At 43.5% G+C, this 23878-nt stretch overlaps 1 protein-coding gene across 5 annotated transcripts in view; it reads left to right on the forward strand.

The window, feature by feature from the left end:
- Nucleotides 1–11280: 11280 nt before the first annotated feature.
- The window catches only part of ESRP1 (epithelial splicing regulatory protein 1), a 58238-nt gene continuing 45640 nt past the window's right edge, over nt 11281–23878 (forward strand). For 3 of the 5 annotated variants that reach the window (XM_006076271.4, XM_006076270.4, XM_044928539.2), the window contains exons 1-4: nt 11282–11535; nt 12075–12203; nt 13826–13939; nt 16754–16868. In XM_006076271.4, coding sequence (XP_006076333.1) covers nt 11404–11535; nt 12075–12203; nt 13826–13939; nt 16754–16868 — 490 coding nt within the window. In that variant the 5' untranslated portion in view covers nt 11282–11403. Of the gene's footprint in view, nt 11536–12074; nt 12204–13825; nt 13940–16753; nt 16869–23878 lie in introns of all 5 variants that reach the window. The other 2 variants (XM_006076269.4, XM_006076272.4) reach the window with 2 other exon arrangements.

Genomic DNA, 23878 nt, shown 5'->3' on the forward strand with positions numbered 1-23878 from the left:
TTGATCCCTGGGTTGGGAAGACCCCCTGGAGAAGGGAAAAGGGTGTTGGATTCTTTCAAATGCTTTTCCTGTGTTAATTGTGATGATCATATGGTTCTCACCCTTTATTCTATTAATATGGTAACTTACACTGACTTTTATATATTGAGGCAAACTTACATTCCTGGAGTAAATTCCACGTGATCATAGCGTATAGTTGCTTAACATGTTGCTGGATTCAGTTTGCTTTATTTTCTATATTCATAAGAGATACTGGTCTGTAGCTTTGTTTTCTTGTGATATCTTTGTCTGATTTTGGTATTAGGGTAATACTGCTATTACCAGTCAGAAAGTATTCCCTTTTTTCCATCTTTGGGAGAGTTTGTGAAGGATTAGTGTCTTCTTTAAATGTTTGGTAGAACCACCTGTGAACCATCTGGCTGGATAAGTTCTTAAATACTATATGATAGGAAGTTTGGAGAGTTTCGGGGGGCTGGAGGAGCAAGTGACCAACTCTGACTAGAAGAATAGAAGCTGGAAAAAGAGGGAATAATAAGAGTTTTATTTATATAGCTGATATGTTAGGGGTAAGGAGAATGAGAGGAAAGGGGCTGGAAAGACAAGCTGGAGATCAGGAAGCAGGACATGAACGTGTGCGTGATCCAGACCCTGACCAGATATAATCTACTACTTCTATCTGGTTGATGTTGCCATTGTTTTGAGGGCAGGGGATGTAGGGAGGTTAGCTGAGGGCTTTTTATGAAAGAATAGAGCCACTGAGCAAATGATGGTGGAAATTTAGCAAGCAGACTCTCTGTCGGTAAAGATCACACTTCAAGGGGAAGAAAGAAGTTGAAGGCTGAGTGCTCAGTAAGCTCAGTAAGTGCTGTAAGTAAGGAAGTGCTCAGTAAGGAAGATGGAGAGCAGATAGAACAGGGAGCCCAAGTTGGAGGATGGAGCAAGGTGAGGATAGAAAACAGGTGAGCCACGCCAGTGACCGAGGGTTCAGAGGAGCGTTCCTGTTCACCACATCTGCCCCAACATCCTAGGGCTTTCTCTGGGTCAGGGCCATGTTCTCATGGAGTCCACACCTCACCAAGCTCTTTGAACTTTGCCTCTTTTATCAGATTTCAATCTCCTTAATAGCAGAGATCATGTCCTATGTATCCATCATCTACACAGAGATTCATGAAACTCAGAAGAATGCACCCAGCAACTTCCCTGGCAGTCCAGTGGTTAAGACTCCACACTTCCAATGCAAGGAGCACAGATTCGACCCTGTTCGGGGAACTAAGATTCCATGTGTTGTATAGTACGGTTAAAAAAAGAATTCATCCATTAAAATTTCTTTGGATACATTTTTTTTTTTTAAGGCTCACCAAAGGTCCATCTCCTATTCTTACTCATTTCTCTTCAAAATGAACCTTTTCAAGTCCACCTCCCACCTTCTGCCCCACCACCAAAAGTGAAAGTGAAGTCGCTCAGTCGTCTCCGACTCTTTGCGACCCCATGGACTGTAGCCCACCAGGTTCCTCCATCCACGGAATTTTTCCAGGCAAGAATACTGGAGTGGGTTGCCATTTCCTTCTCCAGGAAATCTTCCTGACCCAGGGATTGAACCCAGGTCTCCCACATTGTAGGCAGATGCTTTACCAGCTGAGACACCAGGGAAGTCCCACCACCAAAACCCTTCTAAATTCCCAGTGTGTGAGGCACTAGTTCCCGACTCAGGCTCCAGGGAAGTAAGAAGCCGTGTGTCAGCCTCAGAGGTGGACTCCCAAGTGATGGTTCCAATCCCTAAGCTGCAGTGAAGAGCTCTCCACCAAAAATGTCTTTTCCCTACCAAAAAGGATAACCTTAACCCAAACCAGCTACACAGACATCTCCAAGTCCCATCTAGGAGCCCTATCATAGTCTCAGAGGGAGCTCGCTGTCTGTGTAGTCATGGACACAACAGGGAAAGAGCACTGGGTTGGGAGCCAGGAGACCTGAGCTCCGACTACAGTCCCTGCGGCTAATTAGCTGTGTCACCCAGGTTGGGCAGGACACTTAACTTCTTGGCTGCTTGTGAAACAAGGAAGTTGGAATATAATTTACAAAAGTCTCTTTCAAGTATGAAAGCAGTAAGCTTTGATGACACACTTGGTATTTTCACTATCATGCTACTGATAACTGTTCTAGAATGTTACTTCTAATAATTCTCAAGTATAATTTATAATCCATGGTTCTCTTGTAAACAAGCAGAGGTATCAAATGCAGATTATTTTGTAAAATTTAAGGTGTGATACTGGGCTTCCCTGGTGGCTCAGCTGGTAAAGAATCCGCTTAAAATGCAGAAGACCCCCTGGAGAAGGGAAAGGCTACCTACTCCAGTATTCTGGCCTGGAGAATTCCATGGACTCTACAGTCCATGGGGCCACAGAGCTGGACACAACCGAGCGGCTTTCACAAGGTGTGATATTACCAAAGTGTTAAGTCAATTTACTGTAGCTTTGCTTTGGGGGCTTGTTACTGGTCGTGTACGTGGTGAACCAGCTCTTGTAGGGAGATAGGTTTGCCTTTGTGATGGTTTGCCTTTTATTTTTGAGAAAAGATTTCTATAGTACAAAAGTGGCTCGTGTTCAGTATAGTACAGCGGCTAAACACACAGTTTCTGGAGTCAGAATCCTCAGGTATAATTTCCAACTCCGTCAGTACCACCTGTCATTTTCATCAAGTTATTCTTTACCTCTGTTGTAAAGTAGGGGTAAAAGTAGGGGTTTCCTCAGTTGTAAAGTAGGGGTAAAAAAAACCTAAACAGTAGTTTTAACTACCTGTGAGAAAAAATGAGATTATGCTCCTAATGGTAATTGGTACGTAACGTTGATTCAATAAATAAAAGCTATTTTATTGTTGTTATTTATATATGTAGGAGAAAGATCTTTCTGCTCTCTCCATCAACTTACAGGGAGTAGATCCAATGATTTTTTCCGTTGCCTTCCAGAATGATGAGCTGATTAATATGCTGTTTGCAGAAATGAATTCCAATTAAAATCAGATATTTTCCCTCCAGCTAAAGCAGGGACACCAGTCTGGACAATAAAGGGAGGTCCTCTTATTGGCAGCAGTTCTATTTCAGAAGCATTTATTCTTCCCTCTCAGGCCAGCAAAACTGATAGGTACCCTCATCAGATTTCTTTCCCAAGTTTTAAGCATGAACAAGTTCTACTGGTTGTTATATGCATACAAAGAGAATTTAACTATGGGAATGAAACCAGCCCTGAGGACAGTGATCAATAATTGAGTCTAGAATTTAAATAAAAGAAAGCTGTTGTCTACTTAAAGTAGATGATACAGGACAGCATTTTAAGTGTACAGTCTATCGTAGTAACCACTAAGAGCTGTATCTGAGAAGCAGAAGCATCATAGATGGATTTGAGATTTTATATTAAGAGTATATACTTTATTTCATAGCTCCAGTTCAATTTGAGAAGGGGAGCAATACAAAGTTGGCTTTTAGACTTTAAAAAATTATGTTTAGAATTACATATTTACAAATGAGATGGTAACTACAAAAACAGAAAAAGGTTGAAAGTGGACAGTAGCTGCGTCTTGGAAGCAGTAATCAGAGTTCAGGGGTATTATGTTCTTTATTACAAGCCATGTACAACTACTAGATTTACAAAGTGATATATATTACTTTGATTTAAATAAATAAATGTAAATGTTTAAAACAAGTGAGTTTTAGGAAAATCAATTTGTTGGTAATTTTCAGAAGGGGTCAAGGTAGTGGCTCCAAAACCGTAGCATGTGATTTTTTTCCAATGTGAAGTTGAATGAGACAGAAAAGGACAATGTGGTAAATTTTTCACAAAGCTGATTCATACAACTAATATGAAGATGGTCCTTTATTCTGAGATTAGTCTTTATTTTTGGTGTTAAAATAGCCTTTCTTTTATGAAATAAAGGAGACAGTAAATGATAATTGGTTTCATTTTAAAATACCCTTCTTGGGAATTCCCTGGAGATCCATTTGTGCTTTAACTGCTGTGGGCCAGGTTCAATCGGGAACTAAGATCTCACAAATCCTTAGCAAAATTAAAAACTGAAATGTTTTCTATGGCAGTCACCCTTCCCTCCGTTTTGACTTAATTGGTCTGCAAAATTCAGTATTTCTGGAAACCACTGAATGTGTGGGAAAGGTTAGCGCACACAGTGGACAAGTTGCAGCCGTTAGAAAGATTCCAGTTTGGACCCAGAAAGGTCACCTGAGTAATGCAGAGGGCGTGACCAAGCAGACTTCAAGGGACTTGATGAAAATGTGGACGGGGCTGGGGCGTGGCCGGGAGGGTGATGCCCAGTCTTGCCTTCTGCTCCAGCACCTTCAGTCTTCATTTCCATTGCCAGTACCTCCCATCACAGGCTCTGCACACCATGCTGCTGAGACATCTCGTTCCCTCTTCCTTATCCACCCCTACCTCTGCCGATTTCACTTCTCTTTCTGGATTTTAATTCAGGCTGCTCATTGGCCTCTTTCTGGTCTCCCTGATAGTATTTATGTCCTCTTGTGCAATCCGAGAGCACTGCGTACCTTTAGGATTGCAAATCCCTGCTGCAGTGGTGCTTTTGCTTTTGTGACTATTTGCATCCCACACTTCATAGGGTAAGGACCTTATTTGCATTTGTTTCCTATATATTGTATGTTTTCAGTGCCTAATACCTGTCTTGCCTGGTACACAGTCTGCTGTCAGTACATACTTTTTAAATAAATGACTGAACATGTCCACCAGGACTGACACTTCGTATAGACTGTTACACTCATTTAGGAATCTCTAAGTGAGAATGCACTGACATGCAAATGAAAAGATATAGTCCTGTCGTAAAACTATCACCATTGTCTCCATGGCAGTGTCCAGCAAATAAACTATCTCAACACCACTTTGAATAATTCAAAAAGACACAAAACAGGGCAATAATGATTTTGGGGTCTTTGGGTTATAGTTTATTAGAGTAACAAGACTGGCTTTTTATCAACCAAATAGATGAGTAGGGGAAGTACCAGGAAAGCAGAGGAACTTAGGAAATAAGAGTAACAAAACTTTTTTCCCTTCCCAAAAATCTTTAAACACGCACTCCCATCAACCGACCATGACTTAAAACATAAGGTCTGCTGCTGTTCTTTCCTCTCGGAGTGGCCTTTTGGGAGATGCAGGGTTGTACAGTCATCCCTTGGGGTCTGTGGGTAACTGGTTCCACCCCCCACCTCCACATACCCAAATCTGAAGGTGCTCAAGTCTCTTATATAAAATGATGATAGTATTTGTATATAATCTACAGCACATCCTCCCATTTAAACCATCTTTGTTGTTTTAGTCACTAAGTCAGAAATTATAGAATGCGTTAAGTAGGGCAGAAATCAGTCTGTTCCTTGTTGGTTGTTGTTCAGTCACTAAGTTGTGTCCAATTCTTTTTGACCCCAGGGACTCCAGCATGCTAGGTTCCCCTGTCCTTCACTATCTCCTGGAGTTTGCTCCAATTCATGTCCACTGAGTCAGTGATGCTTTCTAACCATCTTATCCTCTGATGCCCCTTTCTCCTCCTGCCCTCAGTCTTTCCCAGCATCAGGGTCTTTTCCAGCAAGCTGGCTCTTCACACCAGGTGGCCAAAGTACTGAAGCTTCAGCATCAGTCCTTCTAATGAACATTCAGGGTTGATTTCCTTTAGAATTGACTGGTTTGATCTCCTTGCTGTCCAAAGGACTCAAGTCTTCTCCAGCACCACAGTTTGAAACCATCTTTAGACTACTTATAATACTTAATATAAGGTAAATGATATGTAAATTGTTGTACTTTTTGAATTTTTTCCCCTAAAATTTTCAGTCCTCAGTTGATTGAATCTGCCTGCAGGTGCAGAATCACAGATATGGAGGTCTGACTGTACTCCTGAGCAAAGGACATTGAGGCCTGGAGGGAGGAATTTCCTAACTGGCATCTTCTCCCTGGATGCCCAGTTTAAATGGATCAGTTCTGTGGTCCCCAGTGAGTGATAGCTGCTCAGTCGTGTCCAACTCTTTTCGACCCCATGGACTGTAGCCTGCCAGGCTTCTCTGTCCATGGAATTCTCCAGGCAAGATTACTGGAGTGGGTTGCCATTCCTTGGTCCCCAAAGAGAAGTCATATCTTGCCCAGATTCATGACACATTTCCCCAGGTAAAGTTTTTCTGTACGTTTTCCTTCCACAGATAGTAAAATCTTATTTAACGTTTCACCCTGCCTTGATGGTGTCTTTAATCTAATCTATGGTGCGAGCCTTTGTGGTTGTTGCCTAGAGAAAAAAGTAAAAGTGTCAGTCACTCAGTTGTGTCCGACTCTTTTGCAACCCCATGAACCGCAGCCCACCGGGCTCCTCTGTCCATGGAATTCTCCAGGCAAGAATACCAGAGTGAGTAGCCATTCCCTTCTCCAGGGGATCTTCCCAATGCAGGGTCTGAACCTGGGTCTCTTGAGTTGCAGGCAGATTCTTTACTGTCTGAGCCACCAGGAAAGCCCCCTCCCCAAGGGAAGGTTTCAATTTTGTAGTAAACTTCTTGGTTCTCAAGTTTTTCTTCTTTAAAGAAGACACTTCTTTACGTATTTCCTCTCCCCTGAAGATCTATGAAATACACATTATCATCATGCCCAATTATATAGGTGAGAAACTGAGTCCTGGTAAGGTTAAGGAACACACCCACAGCCATGAAGGTAACACAAGACAGGGCCAATTATTAAACCCATACTTTTTACACACAGATCATCTGTAATAATTGCCATAATAAAGGTTCAGACCAGTAATTTGTTTAAATGTGCAATGCACAGAGTAATTCATAGAAAATTATAATGTATTTCGTTATCCTGACCATCCTGACTATCCCCCTACCTTTTCACTTCAGAGAGATTGGATTTGTCCAGGGAGTATAAAATGTGATATCTTTTACAACTTTATCTGGTACAGATAAAGAAATATCAGTGGTTTGTGGTAGCCTCAGAACACAAGGTTTTTATAATATTTTTGATTTGCTCTTTTAAAAATGGAAATATAATTCATATACCATAATATAAACTTTTTAAACTGTACAATTCAGTAGTTTTTAGTCTATTTACATGTTTGTGCAATTATCACCACTATCTAATTCGAGAACACTTTGATTTCACTTTTAAAGGCTCTTTTCTTACAGGTACAAGCGAACCACTGAATATGTGCAAGCGAAAACGCCAAGAAAGATCTGGAGACCTCAGAGCAAGACTGGAGCCTGCAAATGCAATGCTGCTATGTAGTCTTAAAAGGGAAGCTGCACTGTAAGTAATAAGAAGATGAATCCTGGGTTAGGATTCTGAACTTTCACTGTCAGGCCTGGGTTCAATTCCTGGTCAGGGAACTGAGATCCCACAGCCGCAGGGAAAAAAAAAAGACTATGACGTCTAGGTACTACTGTGTCAGTGGTCAGGCCACAGAGGACACATTTGTTTTCTGTCTAGTCCAAGAGCTGCTCTCTAAAAGTGGTAAGAGGAGAAGGGTCCAAGGAGCGTGATGAAGATAAAGAGCAGGCAAGTAGGATTCATGATGAAACCTTTAAAGAGCTTGTAGTAATTTAGCCTAGTAACGTTATTTAAGAAAACTTTAAAAGATATGAAAGGATTTTTATACAGAAAATGTGACCTTTTCTTCCTCTTTTCACTAGGGAAAAGACAAAATGGATTCATTCTATAGTATGGAGGATTAGGTTAACACAGCCGTCAGGAGACAGACCCTTGTTAAACACCAAATGACGGTGGCAGCAAACACTTCTCTGACACTAAAAAACAATGTTTTTATTTATTTAAAAAAACCTTTTTTCAGGTTGCAAAGAATAGTATAATTTGTTCACTCAGATTCTACATTAACATTTTACACTTTTTCTGTATCATTCTCTTTCTCTTCATATATGTGTATATACACATGTGTGTATATATGTATTTTTTGGTCAGAATCCTTTGAGAATAAATTATAGACAACGACTTCCCTTTATCACTAATTACTGGGTAGTTCCTAAAGCAAAGGCCATTTTCCTGTTGAATCACTGTAAGATTACAAAAGTTTGTAAATTAACAGTGATACAACACTACTATCTAATTTTCAGACCTTATTCAAATTTTTCCTTTTGTCCCAATAATGTCCTTTAGAGGGAAAAAAAAGTTTTTTTCTGGTGCAGGATCCATATTCCATTGAGTTGTCATATCTTCTTAATTCTGGAACAGTTCTTCAGAAAATAATTTTAAGGTCTTTAAAAATTTTAAGAATACAGGCCAGTTACTTTGCTGCCTGTCCCTCAGCTTGGGTCTCTGCTGCTTTTAACAAAGGTTCTCTTCTGTTTGGGGAGTTTTAGGCGTGTCCTTAATTTAAAACTATAGGTAGAATTCATCTCTCACAAGGACTATTCCTATTATATATTCGAACCATTTGTAAATGGTGGGATGGACAATAAAACGTCTTTGTATTCAGAACTCATCCTTTTTGTATTACACAGTTTGCTCAGCATTCCTGCATTTCACGAGTTTAATATTTTTTATTTACAATATCTTGATTTCAACAGATTTGTTTGTGAATAATTAGCACCTACTCTTTTAAAAAACCCTTGAGACGTGAATTACCTATAAACTCCCCTTTTCATAATCTCACCGTTGCAGTCGTGGACTGTGTCGAGGCTCAGGAGACAAACAGCTGCAAAAACGGGTGGGTGTTGTTACTCGCTAACATCTTTCAAAAAATATTTGTGGAGTACTTCGTGGATGTCAAGCTCTGCTCCAAGCCCCGGGAATCAATTCTAGAACAAAGCAAGACAAAAAAACTCCTATCTGTGTAGTTGGAGGAATTAAAATTCAGATTAAAGAGTCGGACACTAAGAAATCGACTTCCTTCAAGAGGAAGCAGGCAAGGCTCTGAGAAAAGGGGTTAGTTCTGAGGTTCGATCCTCACGCGCCCAACGCCGCCGATCCCCGGCGAAGGCGCAGGTAATCAAGTTCTGCGTTTACTCAAAACGCACTCCTCAGATCCCGACGCCAAAGGCCTGAAAGGGCGGGCGGGGCAGGACTGCCAGAGCAGTTGTAACACTTTTTCAGCAACAGTCTCCCGCCCGGTGTGTGTGTGGGGGGTGGGGAGGAAGACTGGTTGTTCCCCCAGCACCAGCCGCCGCCGCGTCCGTTCCGGGCCGCCGCGCGGGGGTCCCGCGCCCCGCAGGGCCGAGCGCCTGGGAACCGCGCGCGGAGAACGCCCCGCGGGCAGGCGGCTCGGCGGAACCGGCTCCTCCGGCGGCCTCGCCCACTGCAATGCAATCTGGGTGGTTTTACCAGGTCCCTCCCTGCCGCCTTCCGCGCCCAGTCCCTGCCCCCGCGGCGCCTGCGGGCCTGGGAGAGCGCGCGGGGACGCGCGGCCCGGGCGGGGCGAGGCTGATGCCGCGGACCCCGCGGAGGGGGCTGTAGGCGCCCTTCCGGATCCCGCACCTGAAAGCGCGGGACGCTGGGGCTCTGGCTGCCGACAAGGCTGGTACTCAGCCCCCTCGGAGGCCCCCAGAGAGCCCGGCATTCATTCTCCCGCTGTCCCGGGGCGCGCGGCGACTCTCCACGCGGCCTCGGGCTCCTGAAACCCTCCCGCCACCTGCCCTCTCGGCCCGCGCTTCCTCCCGGGCGGCAAAGCCCTACCTCCAGCGTCCCCGGAGCATCCTGAAAGGGGCTCAGATTTGAACCTGGCGCGGGTTACTGTAGTGATTGGGGTACGGTTACCGGTTCTCCCATTATGAATCAAGGGCTGGATACTTGAAGCCGAATGAGTAATACTTCAGACGGCGTTGTGTTCCCAATAAGAGATCGATTTCAAACATAAAACCCAACTTCATCCCCAGCTCTTTATCTGGAAAACGGCACAGAACCCATCACACGGCCCTCCGACGACGGGGCAGGGCGATGGAGCGGGGGCGCCGCTAAGGTGGGCGCTCAAGCTCCTGGCAGGTTTAGCTGAACGAGGGTAGGGAGATCGGTCGGGGAACTTGGCCAAATAGACACAGAAGTACAAAGGCAATGATACGAGGTGGAGGGCGGGAGATCTGAGCCACGAACTGTGCAAAGAGCTCTGCTTTGGCTTGATTTAACAAAACATCAGGTACGGTATTCGATACATTTTATTTAGGGCCCAGGGCAAAGCAAAGGAAGTGGGCCCCTGGACCGGAGGAGGCTGCAGTCTCCAGCGAGCAGCCAGCACCGAACAAGGAGGAGCAGTTAAAGGGAACAGTTGAGAGGAAAGGGCGTGGGGGTCCACGGTGCCCGAAAGTTTGTTTGGTGGCCGAGAGTCCAGCCCCCGAGACCCGCGCAACCGCGCGCGGAGGTTTCACTCCCCAAGGTGGGCAGTGAGTGACTCGGCAACGGAGGAGCGTGCGCCCCGAGAGGGGGAGGGCCGGAAAGCTTTCGCTGGCTGTTTGCACTTCAAGGTGTGTTGGGCTCGGGAGCGGCTTTTCCGGGGCTTGGCCAGCGCGCCCGCCACCTCCCGGCCGCCGTTGGCCGGTCCCTCCCTCCGCGGTTCGCCCTCTCGGGGCGCCGCGCCTCGGGCAGCTCCGCACCTGGGCCTCACCTCTGTCCTGCTTTCGCCTCCCCACACCAGGCCTTTGAGCTTGACCCTTTAGAACCTGCGGCTTCGTTCCCCACAGCCGGCATTTCTCCAAGCACACCCCCCTCGCCCCCCCACCCCCACCCCGGGTCCTTCCACACGGGCGACCCGTCCCTCCGCGCCCTCGACGCCTCACCCTTTCCCGGTCCGGCCTCGTTCCCCCTCTGGGTGGCCGCCGCCTCTTCTCCGCCTCTAGCATCTCCCCCTCCCCTCAGCAATCAGCCAGCCATTGTCTCCCGCCCCCTCCTCCCCTTCCACCCCACCCCACCCCCCGGCCCCGGGCGGCCTCCTCCCCCACCTCCTCTGCCACGTCGTGGTTTGAAGGAGCCAATGGGCCGGCCCCGCCAGGTGTCTCTTACCTGCACCACGTGGGGGAGGGGGAAGGGGCGGGCAGGTAGGGCCACATCCCAAAACAGAAAAGCTTTTCAGCCATTGCGCGCCTCCCGGGGGTGCAGCCTCAGCTCCCAGCTTTTTGCATAGACGCACGGGGCCATTGAATACAAAAAGGGCAGGCCTCCTTCGCCCTGCTTCCCACCCCCCTTCCTGCCCAGGGCGTGGAGCTCGGGCCAGGTGAGGGCTGGGGTGGTTGGTTACCGCCTTTTGCACCGGCGGCGGCGAGGAGGAGGAGGAGGAGGAGGAGGGGGGGGTGGGTGGGCGCTCTTTCTTTTTTTTTTTTCCTTCGGAGAGGTTTTAGCACAGGTTTTCCCCTCGTTCTCACGGCCGCCCCACCTCGCCGCCTCCCGACCCCCCTTCTCCCCCTCCCTACCCATCGTCATGACGGCGTCTCCGGATTACTTGGTGGTGCTCTTCGGAATCACGGCTGGGGCCACCGGGGCCAAGCTGGGCTCGGACGAGAAGGAGCTGATCCTGCTCTTATGGAAAGTCGTGGATCTGGCCAACAAGAAGGTATTTCTGCACGGTTTCTGTCCAGGGGATAGGCGTGGAGGCAGAAGCTGGTCCGAGTTGAGAGGGAAGTGGGTAAACAACTGCTCTCGTTTGCCCACTTGTGAGGCTGGACCCGAATTCTGGAGAATCCAAGGAGAAAACCAGACTTCTCTTCCAGCCGCTTTTGAACCAACCCTTTCAGCTCTCCAAAATCTGGCCCAGGTGGGGAGGCCGGGCGCCGCCAAGCTCGGTTCTCCTCCCGTCGGGGGCCGCCCGGCGGAGGCGGGGTGGGGTCCCTGGGGGGCCCGAGTGCGGACTTCTAGGACTTTTTCGGACCTGATCCGGGTGGGGGGTGGGGCTGGGGGCAGGGCTGCACCGGCCTCTCGGCTACCCGAGCCGCAGACGACGCGCGAGCCTGGATTCTGAAGCCGGACCCGCCGAGAGGAGTGGGCCTTCCCCGCAGGGGAAAGGAGGGAGGAGGGTGAGGATGGAGGTCCCCGCGTTCAGGGAGAGGAAACTGACCCCCTGCTTCTTGTTTGTTTTCTTTCTTTTTCCCGGAGGTGGGACAGTTGCACGAAGTACTAGTGAGACCGGATCACTTGGAGCTGACGGAGGACTGCAAAGAAGAAACGAAGCTCGACGCCGAGAGCCTGTCCTCGGCGCCTCAGCTGGACCAAGCGCTCCGACAGGTGACAGCGCGGGGTCGCGCCGTCCACCCCATCCGCGGCGTCCGGGCGGCGCGCGCTGGTCCCCGGGGCGGGGTGTCGAGACCCGGGCTGGGAGTCCTCGGTGGACTCTGGGCGGCGAAGTCGCTGTTCCTTGAAGCCTCCCAGCCCCCAGGGTGGTGGTGGTGGTGGTCTAGTTGCTCAGTCGTGTCCGACTCTTGCGACCCCATGGACAGTAGCCTGGCAAAGTTCCTCCGTGCATGGGATTCTCCAGGCAAGAATACTGGAATGGGTAGCCATTCCCTTCTCCAGGAGATCTACCCGGCCCAGGCATCGAACCTGAGTCTCCTGCATTGCAGGCGGATTCTTTACCTTCTTAGACTGGGAAGCCCAGCCCCCGGGGTCTTTGGGCCAAAACTTGTTAGTTTTTTTTTTTCGGCTGTTCCCTGAATCGCATCCGCCGGGTTATTCACCAGTCGTGTGTCTAGCGGAGCTGGAATCCGAGCGCCCCCAACCCCAAGCCGAGACCCCGCTGTGGTCTGCGGCTCTGCCCCCGGGGCAAGGGGCGCTGCGGTGCCGGCGGGCGGGCGGGCCTCGCGCCGAGAGCTAGAGGGGGGCCCCTGCTGGGTGGGAACCGCGGGGGTCGGGGGTTGCTGCTTGGGTTTCAGGCTCCTGAATTCCCCTAAGGGCCCGGTTCCGGTTCCGTTTACCTCTTCAGTGACCTTGGGCCCAGCGCCGGGAGGGTTTGTGGGCCTGACCAGGTGGGGCTGCCCCTTGGGTGGCCGCGAAAGTAGTGGAATCCCCTTAGCTGGGGTTGAGGTGACCTGAAAACCAGGATGCTGACGGGTACTGGACCGCGGCTAGGGCGGGGCGCTGAACACCTGTGCGCAGGTGAGTGTCCGGCTTGCTCCCGGCTTCTGCCCTAGAACAAGAGTTGCTAATTACAGGGGAAAGTTGCCATTGCTGGGGTGTGTTACAGGAAACGTGATACTACGTTTAACAGAGTTCTGTGTACCCATTGTTGTTGTCTGGTCTCTAAGTCGTGTCCGACTCTTTTGCGACCCCATGGACTGTAGCCCACCAGGCTCCTTTGTCCATGGGATTTCCCGGGCAAGACTACTGGAGAGGGTTGTCATTTCCTTCCTGACCCAGGAATCCAATCTGCGTCGCCTGTATTAGCAGGCGAAATCTTTACCACCGAGACACCAGGGAAGCCTTCTATATACCTATTAGCCACATTTACTTCAGAAACTGGCATCTTTCTTTAAGTCTAGAGCATCTTAACAGGGAAAAAAAAAAAAAGTAACACCAGAGAATGATGTAATCAGAAGGCAATTTGCTGATGAAATGAGACCTCTGAGTTAAAAGTCTTGAATGGATTTATTACAAAAATGCAAGGAGGAGGGATGTTGAAGGATGCATTTACTAAATTCTTCTGTGGGTTAACTGAGGATTGATTGGAAAACTCACCTGTCTAAAGGAGGCTGGACTGTTTGGAGGGACTGGGTCCTTCTAATGTTGCCTCAAGTAGTGGTGTTCTTTGCAGCTGTTAGCCGGGTTTTTTCTGGTTTTAAACAAGAGGGGTCACTTTTCAGAGTTTGAATCCTGCATCCTTTGCATCCCTGGGTGTGTTTTGTTCTTTTCAGTTTAACCAGTCAGTGAGCAATGAACTGAATATTGGGGTAGGAACCTCCTTCTGTCTCTGTACGGACGGGCAGCTTCATGTCAGGCAAATTCTGCATCCTGAGGCTTCTAAGAAGGTAAGAGTGCCCGTTTCCAGAAAAAGATGATTAGACCTTAGGGGTGACTGGAGGCTTAAACAACAGTTTATCCAGGTTTCTCTATTTAAAAAATATGCATATGAGGAGTTAGTATGTCATGGGTACACAATTTCAGTTTGAGATGATGACAAGGGAGTGGTGGTGATGGTTCCACATAATGTGGGTGTATTTAATGCCTCTAAATTATACACTTGAAATCGTCAAAATGGTAAATATCGTATTATGTATATTTTACCACAATAAAAAATTTGCAGCACTTTTATAGAAATATTTGAGGTAATAGTAATTTTATAGATACCCTTTGGTGACTTAAAAGTTTGTTTTTGTGTATGTTAAGTTTTAGAGAGGCTTTAAACGCTCTCTTTTCCAAAGCATATTAGCTGAATTTTTGACATTTGAAATGGGTAAAACTGTAGTTAATACGTCATGATAGTCCCATCTGTGTAATAAATGCCTTATCCTAGAAAGGAGGGAGCAAAGAAAAATCTTTCAAATTAGAGTCATCCCTTAGGTCTAATCATCTTTTTCTGGAAAAAGATGATTCTAATGATTTCATTAAAAAGCTTTGTACTCTTAACTAGTTAAATGTTAATTATAGCATACTGCATTTTGTCTGACTTTAAATAAATGTGGAACTGATTGAATTTTGTATCAAAGTGATGGGGTCAGCCTCATCTTTTACCTTTACTCATCTTTCTGGTATGGAAAAAAATATGCAATGAGAAAGATAACTATCTTCCGTAGATGTGATTTCCCTTCTGGGGAAGAATACTGAGGGATTGAGAAAAAATGGTACCCATAGACAGCAGACCCAGTGTGACCAATTATTGTTAATGTAGTTGATCTTATCAATTTAATTAGTTAGAGCTGTAACTTTTTATTGTGATGGGCAGATACTGAACTTAAAAAGATGGAAGTAAAATATTTTCATAAGGAAAGGTATGTGAGGTAAAGCTTGCAATAAAAAGTGTAGACTGGCAATTGATGTCCCAAGTGAGCAGTCAGTGCAGACTTCTTTTTACTCCAGCAGGGAAAGGAAAGAAATGAATTAAATGTATAACGACAACTTTAAAAGTTTAAGGGAGAAACTCAAGTTCCTGTATCATGAGAGTTGGATAAAAACTCCTCTTTTTACAGCAAACTTAGTAATTGATGAAAAGAGGAGGATTGTTTGTTCGTTAACTGCTAAACAAATTGCTATACCCTCAATCCAGAAAAGATACATATATGGAATTTTTTTTCCCTTCAAACTCATATGAAGGATAAAATTTAATCTTTCTCTATTGGGCTGGAGTAAAGCAGCAGTTTTTGTTATTTTAGACACACTGCTTTGGATGTGAGACAACCTCCAGAGAAAAATTTTCCTGAGTAACTTCTGTTAAGATTTTGATAAAACTAAAACAATTAATTTAGCATCATAATGAAAATAATTCTATGCATTATAGAAAAATAAAGAAATGGCAAAACAAAATAATCCTTCTACTCAGAAAACAAAGTGGTTTTTTGAATGTGAACATAATTGAATGTGTTCTTTCAGATTTTTGAAAAAAAGCCTTACTTTTACAAGGAGCATTCATACTACATAAATCTTTTAGCCTATTTTAAGTTTAATATAACATCAGTATTTTGTGTAAGCAGTAAAAAAAAAAATTCACTGTCTTAAATGGATATACCTATTTAAACCAAACTTTAATTGTTGGACTTTTGAGTTATTGTCATTGTAAACAGCTTTTAAATAAGCATTTTTGTAGGTAATCTTAAAAGATTCACAATTCAAGATTGCCTATTTTGAAAATGTCACCATGATATACTGATACCTATTTCAAATACAGCATAAGCAAACCACATCTAATAGAATCCAATAAGGAAATTTAGAGACATTATTGCATAAACATTACAGGTCACAAACATTAAAAAGTTTTTATATCCTTGACTTTATAATGTACAAGTTCCCAGTAAGTGAACACAGACTGTCTTGAAGTTTTAAGACAAATCTAAAGTCACTGTAACAAAACTAAACTTTGAAAATTATTCAGTGAGGATGTTTTTTCTTTTAGAAAAGTGACACAATAGCGTGATATTTGCTCTGACAGCTGAGCTTTGTTTAATTACAAGAGTGATGCTAGTCAATAGGAACCATGTCTTCTTGGCCACTGAGATTTGCGAGATATTCTTTTAAGTCTAATTTGAGTTCTCAGGGTTTAGCCAGAATAATAATGGCCTGGAAAACTAATGTGGGACTGTAATTTGGCAGAAAAATAATCCTCTTCAAGTAATCAGGAATTTGCTATCTTATTGTAATTTTAGTGTGTGGAGTATGCTTTATCAGAACCCAGTATTTTAAGCTATGTTTTAATAGAAAACTAAATTTTGATAAAGACTTACGGTCCTAGGTCTAGACATATGTTGTAAACATATGCATCTGAGAGGACTAATATCGTTTCCTAAAAGTACAGATGGTCTAACATAATTGTGGTTAGACAAAGAACACTGTATTATCATACAGGAAATATAAAATATAGTAGCCTAAATGTTTTATAGCTTCAGAACTGTTTTAGAGGAATACATAGTGGAGCACAAATGTATAATCCATTGCCTTAAAATGAATTATTTTTTCATGACACTTTTATATAGGATGTAATGCTTTAACAGAAAATGAAGATACTGTTTAATTAAAAAAAAATTTTTAATTGTAGTAAAATATAATTACATTCAGTTCTTAGGTTCCTAATTGTTAGGGAATTATTGAACTAAATGTGTCTAGTTAACAGTATCTACCTTGTCCTTCCTCAGAATGTATTATTGCCTGAATGCTTCTATTCCTTTTTTGATCTTCGAAAAGAATTCAAGAAGTGTTGCCCTGGTTCACCTGATATTGATAAACTGGATGTTGCAGCAATGACAGAGTGTATCCTTTAAGTGATGACTCAGGAATCATTTGAGAAGACAGCTCTAGGAAAACATGACAGTTCAAGAAACTTTAAAACAGTGTATGAAAATTCACTTGTCCAATATTTGTCTATTGTGCTAGGGGAAAACAGTACAATCAAAATAGTTATAATTGACTGAATTTGAATGGTGATCTACCTGGCTTTAGACGTTGATTTTTGTGAGGTGAACACATAAAATAGAATTCAGTTTTGAATTATGGGAATGGCTTGGTTTTGTTTATTTTGTTTTTTTTCAGTTGATGAATTGTTGAATGTGAAGACCAGAATTTTTTTGCCAATTCTAAGGCCACTTATTCTTGATTATCTTGGTTTTGGTGTTTATTTCTGCTTCTTTTGAATGGATAAGAGTGTTTTGGTTTTTTAATTGTGGATGTGTACTCTTTACAAACAGCTGTTCATCATTGGCACCCCTTTTAATCTTCTCTGTTTTTCAAATACATGTGGATTGTGGTGATTACTATAACTTATCTGTTGAGATGATAAAATGAGGTTGAGATTTTACCCCAAATTATTTCATTACCAAGCTAATATATCTGATGCATCATGTACTGTAAAAGTAAATTTTATAATCACAAATCTTGTCATGAATGACCCATCATCTTTCATACAGTAAGTCTTTAAAGTGCTAACTAATAAGCAATTATATGCTAACTATCAGATGTAACACTGAGTAATAGAGGTGCTGAGGACCCACCCAAAGCCACTATGAGAATCATCATGAAGTCAGATTCAAGTTATTTTCAGGAACTTGTAAGTTACAGATGTTTATTCTTAAACTTCATCATTCTTTTTCAGGAGCTAAAGCCTGATTTTTATTTCAAAATTTCTTGATGAAAAAGATGGTTTGGATATTTTTCCTAACCATTTGTAAGGAGATCAAACTCATTTATTTGCTTTCTTGGAAGTAGATAGTTAGAATTTTGGTGTAACTGATTTAGCTGCTCAGACGATAAAGAATCTGCCTACCATGCAGGAGACCTGGGTTCAATCCCTGGGTTGGGAAGATCCCCTGGAGAAGGGAACAGCTACCCACTCCAGAATTCTTGGCCTGGAGAATTCTATGGACAGAGGAGCCTGGCGGGCTACAGTCCATGGGGTCACAAAGAGTCAGACACAACTGAACGATTTTCACTAAGTTACTGGTTTAGCTCCCAACAGTTGGGAGAAGGGTAGAATATGCTCATTTGAAGGAATTCTTCACAAGAGTTTTCATTAGAAGGTTGGGACAGTAGAATAACATTTGTTATGTGTTTTGTTGGTTAGAATGCTGCATTAGTTAGCTCAGGCTGCCATAACAAATACCCTAGACTGGTGGCTTATTAGCAACAGAAATTTATTTTCTCATAGTTCTGGAGTGTGGAAAGTCCCAGATTAGGGTGCCATCATGGCTCACCTCTGGTGAGGGCTTTTTCAGCTTTCAGATAGCTGCCTCCTCCTTGAGTCTCACAATGGGGTGGTGGGGGGTGGGGGTGGGGGGGCGCCTGGCACAGCCAGGAATGAGGTGGTTCTTTCCTCTTTTTATAAGGCCACAGGCCTAACAGATTAGGGCCCTTTCCTTGTGGCCTCATTTAACCTTAATTATCTCCTAAATACGGAGAAGTCAATGGCACCCCACTCCAGTACTCTTGCCTGGAAAATCCCATGGATGGAGGAGCCTGGTAGGCTGTAGTCCATGGGGTCTATAAGAGTTGGACATGACTGAGCGACTTCCCTTTCACTTTTCACTTTCATGCATTGGAGAAGGAAATGGCAACCCACTCCAGTGTTCTTGCCTGGAAAATCCCAGGGATGGCCGAGCCTGGTGGGCTGCCGTCTATGGGGTCGCATAGAGTTGGACATGACTGAAGAGACTTAGAGAGAGATCTCCTAAATAATCTATTCCCAGATAGTCATATTTAGCAGCTAGGGTTTCAACATATGAAGTTTGGGGAGGGACACAGTTCCATTGATAGCAAATGCTAAACCATTTAATGTGCTGGTACAAAATAAAGAATCAAAAACTTATGCAAAGTATTAATAGATAGTGGAGGGAAAGTCTAATAGAAAAAGATAATTTGAATAGGAAAGGCAATATTCAGGTTTATCCCTGATCACCCAGTTTTCTCTTTTAGCAAAGAAAATCTTTCTCTAGTAATGATAAGTCAGATATTAGTAAAAATTTCCATAGCTACAAACAAGAGGTTCTTACATTTAGGTATTCTGTTTTTTTTCCATGTATTTTCAGTTCAGAGATAACTTGTTAAAAGCTTACCCATGTTTTCTCCTTGGTTTCTTAAGAGCTTAACATATATAAGATTTGGGGTATTAGTGAACATCTTCAGTATGGTAACCTGGGCTTTTTACTTGCTCTATGCTGTATTATCTGGGCTTCCCTAGTGGCTCAGATGGTAAAGAATCTGCCTGCAATTCAGAAAACCTGGGCTCAGTCCTTGGATCGGGACGATCCCCTGGAGAAGGGAATGGCCACCCACTCCAGTATTCTTACCTGGAGAGTTCCAGGGACAGAGGAGCCTGGTGAGCTACAATTCATTGGTTGCAAAGCGTCAGACACAACTGAGCAATTAACACTTTTCACTTTTCACTTCATGCTGTATTACCTACACATTATGCTCCATACTCTTTAAAATTTCTATATACCTTTATATAATTTTTGCATTATCTGACCTTTAGGTGAATGGTTAATATGCTATGCTGACTATTTTTTTCTGTCATTCCTTTTCATTCTAGCTCCATAACTATTTGTTGGCAATTTTGTGGGTTTTTTTTTTTTTTCCCTCAAATACCATAGGACTGAAAATCAGAAATATTTGACTACAATAAACAGGTGAATTATGAATAAAGCTAAGTTAGGCTCCATTTCAGGCACATGTGTGTGCTCAGTTGTGTCAGACTCTTTTGCGACCCCATAGACTGTGGCCTAACAGGCTCCTCTGTCCATGGAATTTTCCAGGCAAACATACTGGAGCAGGTGACCATTTCCTACTCCAGGGGATCTCCCTGACCTATGGATCAAACCTCAGTCTCCTGCATTGGCAGGTGGATTCTTTTGCATTGAGCGACCTGCGAAGTCCTTCTCTAGTTCCTCAGCCACCGATCAAACCTAGGAGTGTGGAGTCTTAGCCACTGGGCCACCAGGGAAGGTCCCTCAAGCCTCACTTTTATTTATGGTATTTGCCAGTGAAAGCTTTGTGAACCCTGGATGTAAATGAAGCAGTATGACCGCTTTGATAAAAGGTTTAGGCATTTCTTGTATGCAATACTGGTTCTTACATTAGCACTTATTTTCCTCTTTTGTCTTTGTGTTGGTTCTAAAACCACTGCTAGAGTTAATGTTAGAGCCTCTCTGAGTTTTTCCAGCTGCAATTTTGTTACCTGCTTTTTTGAGTTACGCGGTCCTAAGTAAGAGAGAAGACCTCACTTAGCAGGTGAACTATGGCTGGCATTTTGTAATCAGGTGAAGTGGTAAGGGTGTGATGATAGGAATTGGGGCCCATGTAATTTTTTTTAAAGGAAGAAATTTATCATAGATCCCTTGGGAGAAATTAATTCTACTTGTCCCCTGCTGAAAGTCCATTTTGATTATGAGGCTGTTTGTATGACTTACCTGTTTTTTTTTTGTTTTTTGTTTTTTAAGAACAAACCTATTTCCCCCACAATCTTGAGTGAAATTACTTCCTCCTGGTTTCTTAACGTATTTGTTAGTTTTGTTATTCATGAGCTGATTTATTCTCGTTAATCGAGGCCTTTACCACTGTTTATTTCATTTTACCAAGCCTTTACTGAGAACTCATTTTAAATGAAGTATGGCCTTATCCAGAGAGCAGGTGAAAGTAGAGAACTGTCTATTGGAGTTTATTGTTTACCCCAGTAATAGCCTCCCAAGAGCCCAGTGGAGGAAGTATTGCCCGCTTTTTATAGCTAGGGAAACTGACACTTCGAGGTTTTGTCTTAAGTTAGAAATGGCAGCATTTGAACCTGAGTCTGATTGCAAACATCCTGCTTGTTAACTAGGGGATAAAATTCTAGAATTTGTAAAGATGATTTGAGCATGGGTTTGCCTATTTAAATAGGTTATCTCCCTTATAAATTTATATTCTGTTTACCGAGACTATAATAATCAGGGGGAAAGAGAAGTTAATTTTGTAAAATTTCAATCCAGTTGTAGGGTATTACATCCATATATGCTGTTTGACATTATTAGGAAATGCCATTTCACTAATGCAGCTTTACAACATCAGGGCAAAAAAAAAATCACTAAACCACTCTTGTCTGTCCATCTAAGTGTTAGCAGGAGTGTGTCTTTCTGTGTGTGTGTTTCACCACTTTGTGATGGGAGTGAACCATACATGTTTGTGTGGGCGTGCTACTAACACGGTAACAGTGGCCTATTTTTCCCATATATTAAAGATGGACGTAATAGCCTTACTGGCAGAGTGGTAAGAACACGAGCTCTGGGGTCCGATTTCCTGGGGGTGAATTTACTGGACCTGCAGCCTCAGTTTCCCCATCTTGAAATGGGCGTAACTATTGTAAGGAATAGTGCTGTGGTTCATGCAGCCACTCAGCCACTGTCGGCCCAACCGTGCACTCTCCAGTGTAGGCTGGGTTGTTGAGAGTCATGGAAAAGAAAGCCAGCTGCCGATGACTAAAAGGACTTCCTTATTGATTTAGGACCATATCTAAACTATTTTACACCGAAATATTTTTTTCTAACCTTGTGTGAGACTGGGTATAGGCCTTTTAACATGTCAGCTATAAGTTAGTACAGGTAAACTTAAGGGTTAATTTAGCTCCTCCATTGTAAAATAGTGTGTGTGAATGTGGTTCATTCTGCGCTTATGTGCTTGTTTTTATAATATTTAATTGATTGTTTTGCAATATTGATTTCTGTCATACATCAACATGAATAGCCATAGGTGTACTGATGTCGTCTCCCTCTTGAGTCTCCTCCCGCCCATTCCCACCCCTCCAGCTTACCACAGAGCCCCAGTCTGAGTTCCCTGAGTCAAATTCCCATTGGCTCTTTATTTACTTATGTTAATTATGTGCAACCATGCTCCCCACTCCATTTCTCTCTCTCTCCTCCCCCACCCTTTGTCTATAAGTCTGTTGTCTATGTCTGCATCTCCATCGCTGCTCTTTGAACAGGTTCGTCAGTGCCTTTTAGATTCCATATATATGCATTCATATATGATATTTGATTTTTTGACTTCACTCTGTATAATAGGCTCTAGGTTCATCCACCTCATTAGAACTGACTCAAGTGCATTCCTTTTTTTGGCTGAGTAATATCCCCTTGTATATATGTACCACAACTTTATCCATTCATCTGGCGATGGACATCTAGGTTGCTTCCATGTTCCAGCTATTGTAAATAGTGCTGCAATGAACATTGAAATACACATGTCTTTTTCAGTTTTGGTTTCTTCAGAGTATATGCCCTAGAAGTGGTATTGCTGGGTAATATGGTGGCTTATTTGGTTTTTCATTTTAAAAAATGTTGTTTTGGTTTCGCTGGGTCTTTGTTGCTGCGAGAAGTCTTTCTCTAGTTGCAGTGTCTGGACTTCTCATTGTGGTCACTTCTCTTGTTACAGAGCGTGGCCTCTGGAGCACAGGCTTGGTAGAGGCTTGGGGGCTTAGTTACTCTGATTCATGTGGCATCTTCTAGAGCAGAACCTGTGTCCCCTGCATAAGCAGGCAGATTCTTAATCACTGGACTACCAGGGAAGTCCACTCGTTTGTTATGATTAGTTGAACTGGATCTTTGTGGTCGCACACACCTTCATACACCTTCGTTGCCCTTCTTAAAAAAATAGAGGCAAATGCTGAATCCTCCCTGGTATCTTTTTGCATATGAAAGGGATTTAAAATATCACCTAGGTAAGCTGGGTTACTAGTTGACCTTGTTAGCTGAAGTGGGGAAGAAATGATCTTTGGCACCACACGGCCATGATGTGAGCCAAATCAGCCAGTAGTCTGGTTTGTGGTGTGTAATAAGTTAAAGTGACTGGACATGCTGTATATTCTTGGCCAGCACTCAGAGTTGTTATGTTAATTTTATGTGGTTTATTTTGATTACAAAATTGTTTACTTTTAAAATGTGAGTTTGGGAATTTTAGGATAGTTGTTTTGTTGTAGAAGGCTTTGGAAAACATTATCATGGAGTCTCTCTTTCCTAATTTGTTTATCCCATATAAACGTCTTTTTCCAAGGTAGAAATTTTTCTTGTATTTTGCTTTGGCCCCTACTTCCGGCTTATTTCTTCAGAGGTATAATTGACTTGTCAGTTCTGTGCTTTTGTTAACAATAATACCTCCTGAAGTAATAGTTGTTAGGACGAATCTCATTTTTCTCTCCCTCTTAGAAAGTGTAGGCTTCTGCGGAAGAGTTAAAACTACAGATATATGTTCCCCAGCATTTATTATAAAAAAAGTCTTTGTTGCTTTTAATCTTACATTATTTTATAGTGGCATTCTTATTTGCTTCTTTCAAAGCTTACTTTAAAATATAGCAGATTATTTATACAACCTGTTTTGTTTTTTTATTTTATTTTATTTTGGCCACTCAGTGTGGCTTGAGGGATCTTAGTTCCCTGACCAGGGATTGAACTGTGCCCCCTTCAGTGGAAACACAGAGTCCTGTCCACTGGACTGCCAGGGAATTCCCTAGAACCCGTTTTTTTTAAATTATGCAACTCATATAAGGGTAATTTATCACTTTCCCATTTTTCCTTCACATAATTGTAGGAAATTCAGTTCTTATTTGGAGCACTGTTTCAACTTTTTTGTGGTCTATTCCTTTGTTCCTTTAGCACAGGAATTTTATTGAAAAATGTCTGGCAATATAGGCAGCTGTGTTAGACTATAAAAAAGTAAACAGAAGGGGAAGAAGCAAACTTTGTCTTTGGCGGGAGGTGGGGGGCTACTGTTTAATGGCAATGAAAAATGGCTTTGAGTTGGAATTTTGA

This window comes from Bubalus bubalis, chromosome 15 (assembly GCF_019923935.1).
Source record: "Bubalus bubalis isolate 160015118507 breed Murrah chromosome 15, NDDB_SH_1, whole genome shotgun sequence".
Lineage (NCBI taxonomy): Eukaryota > Metazoa > Chordata > Mammalia > Artiodactyla > Bovidae > Bubalus > Bubalus bubalis.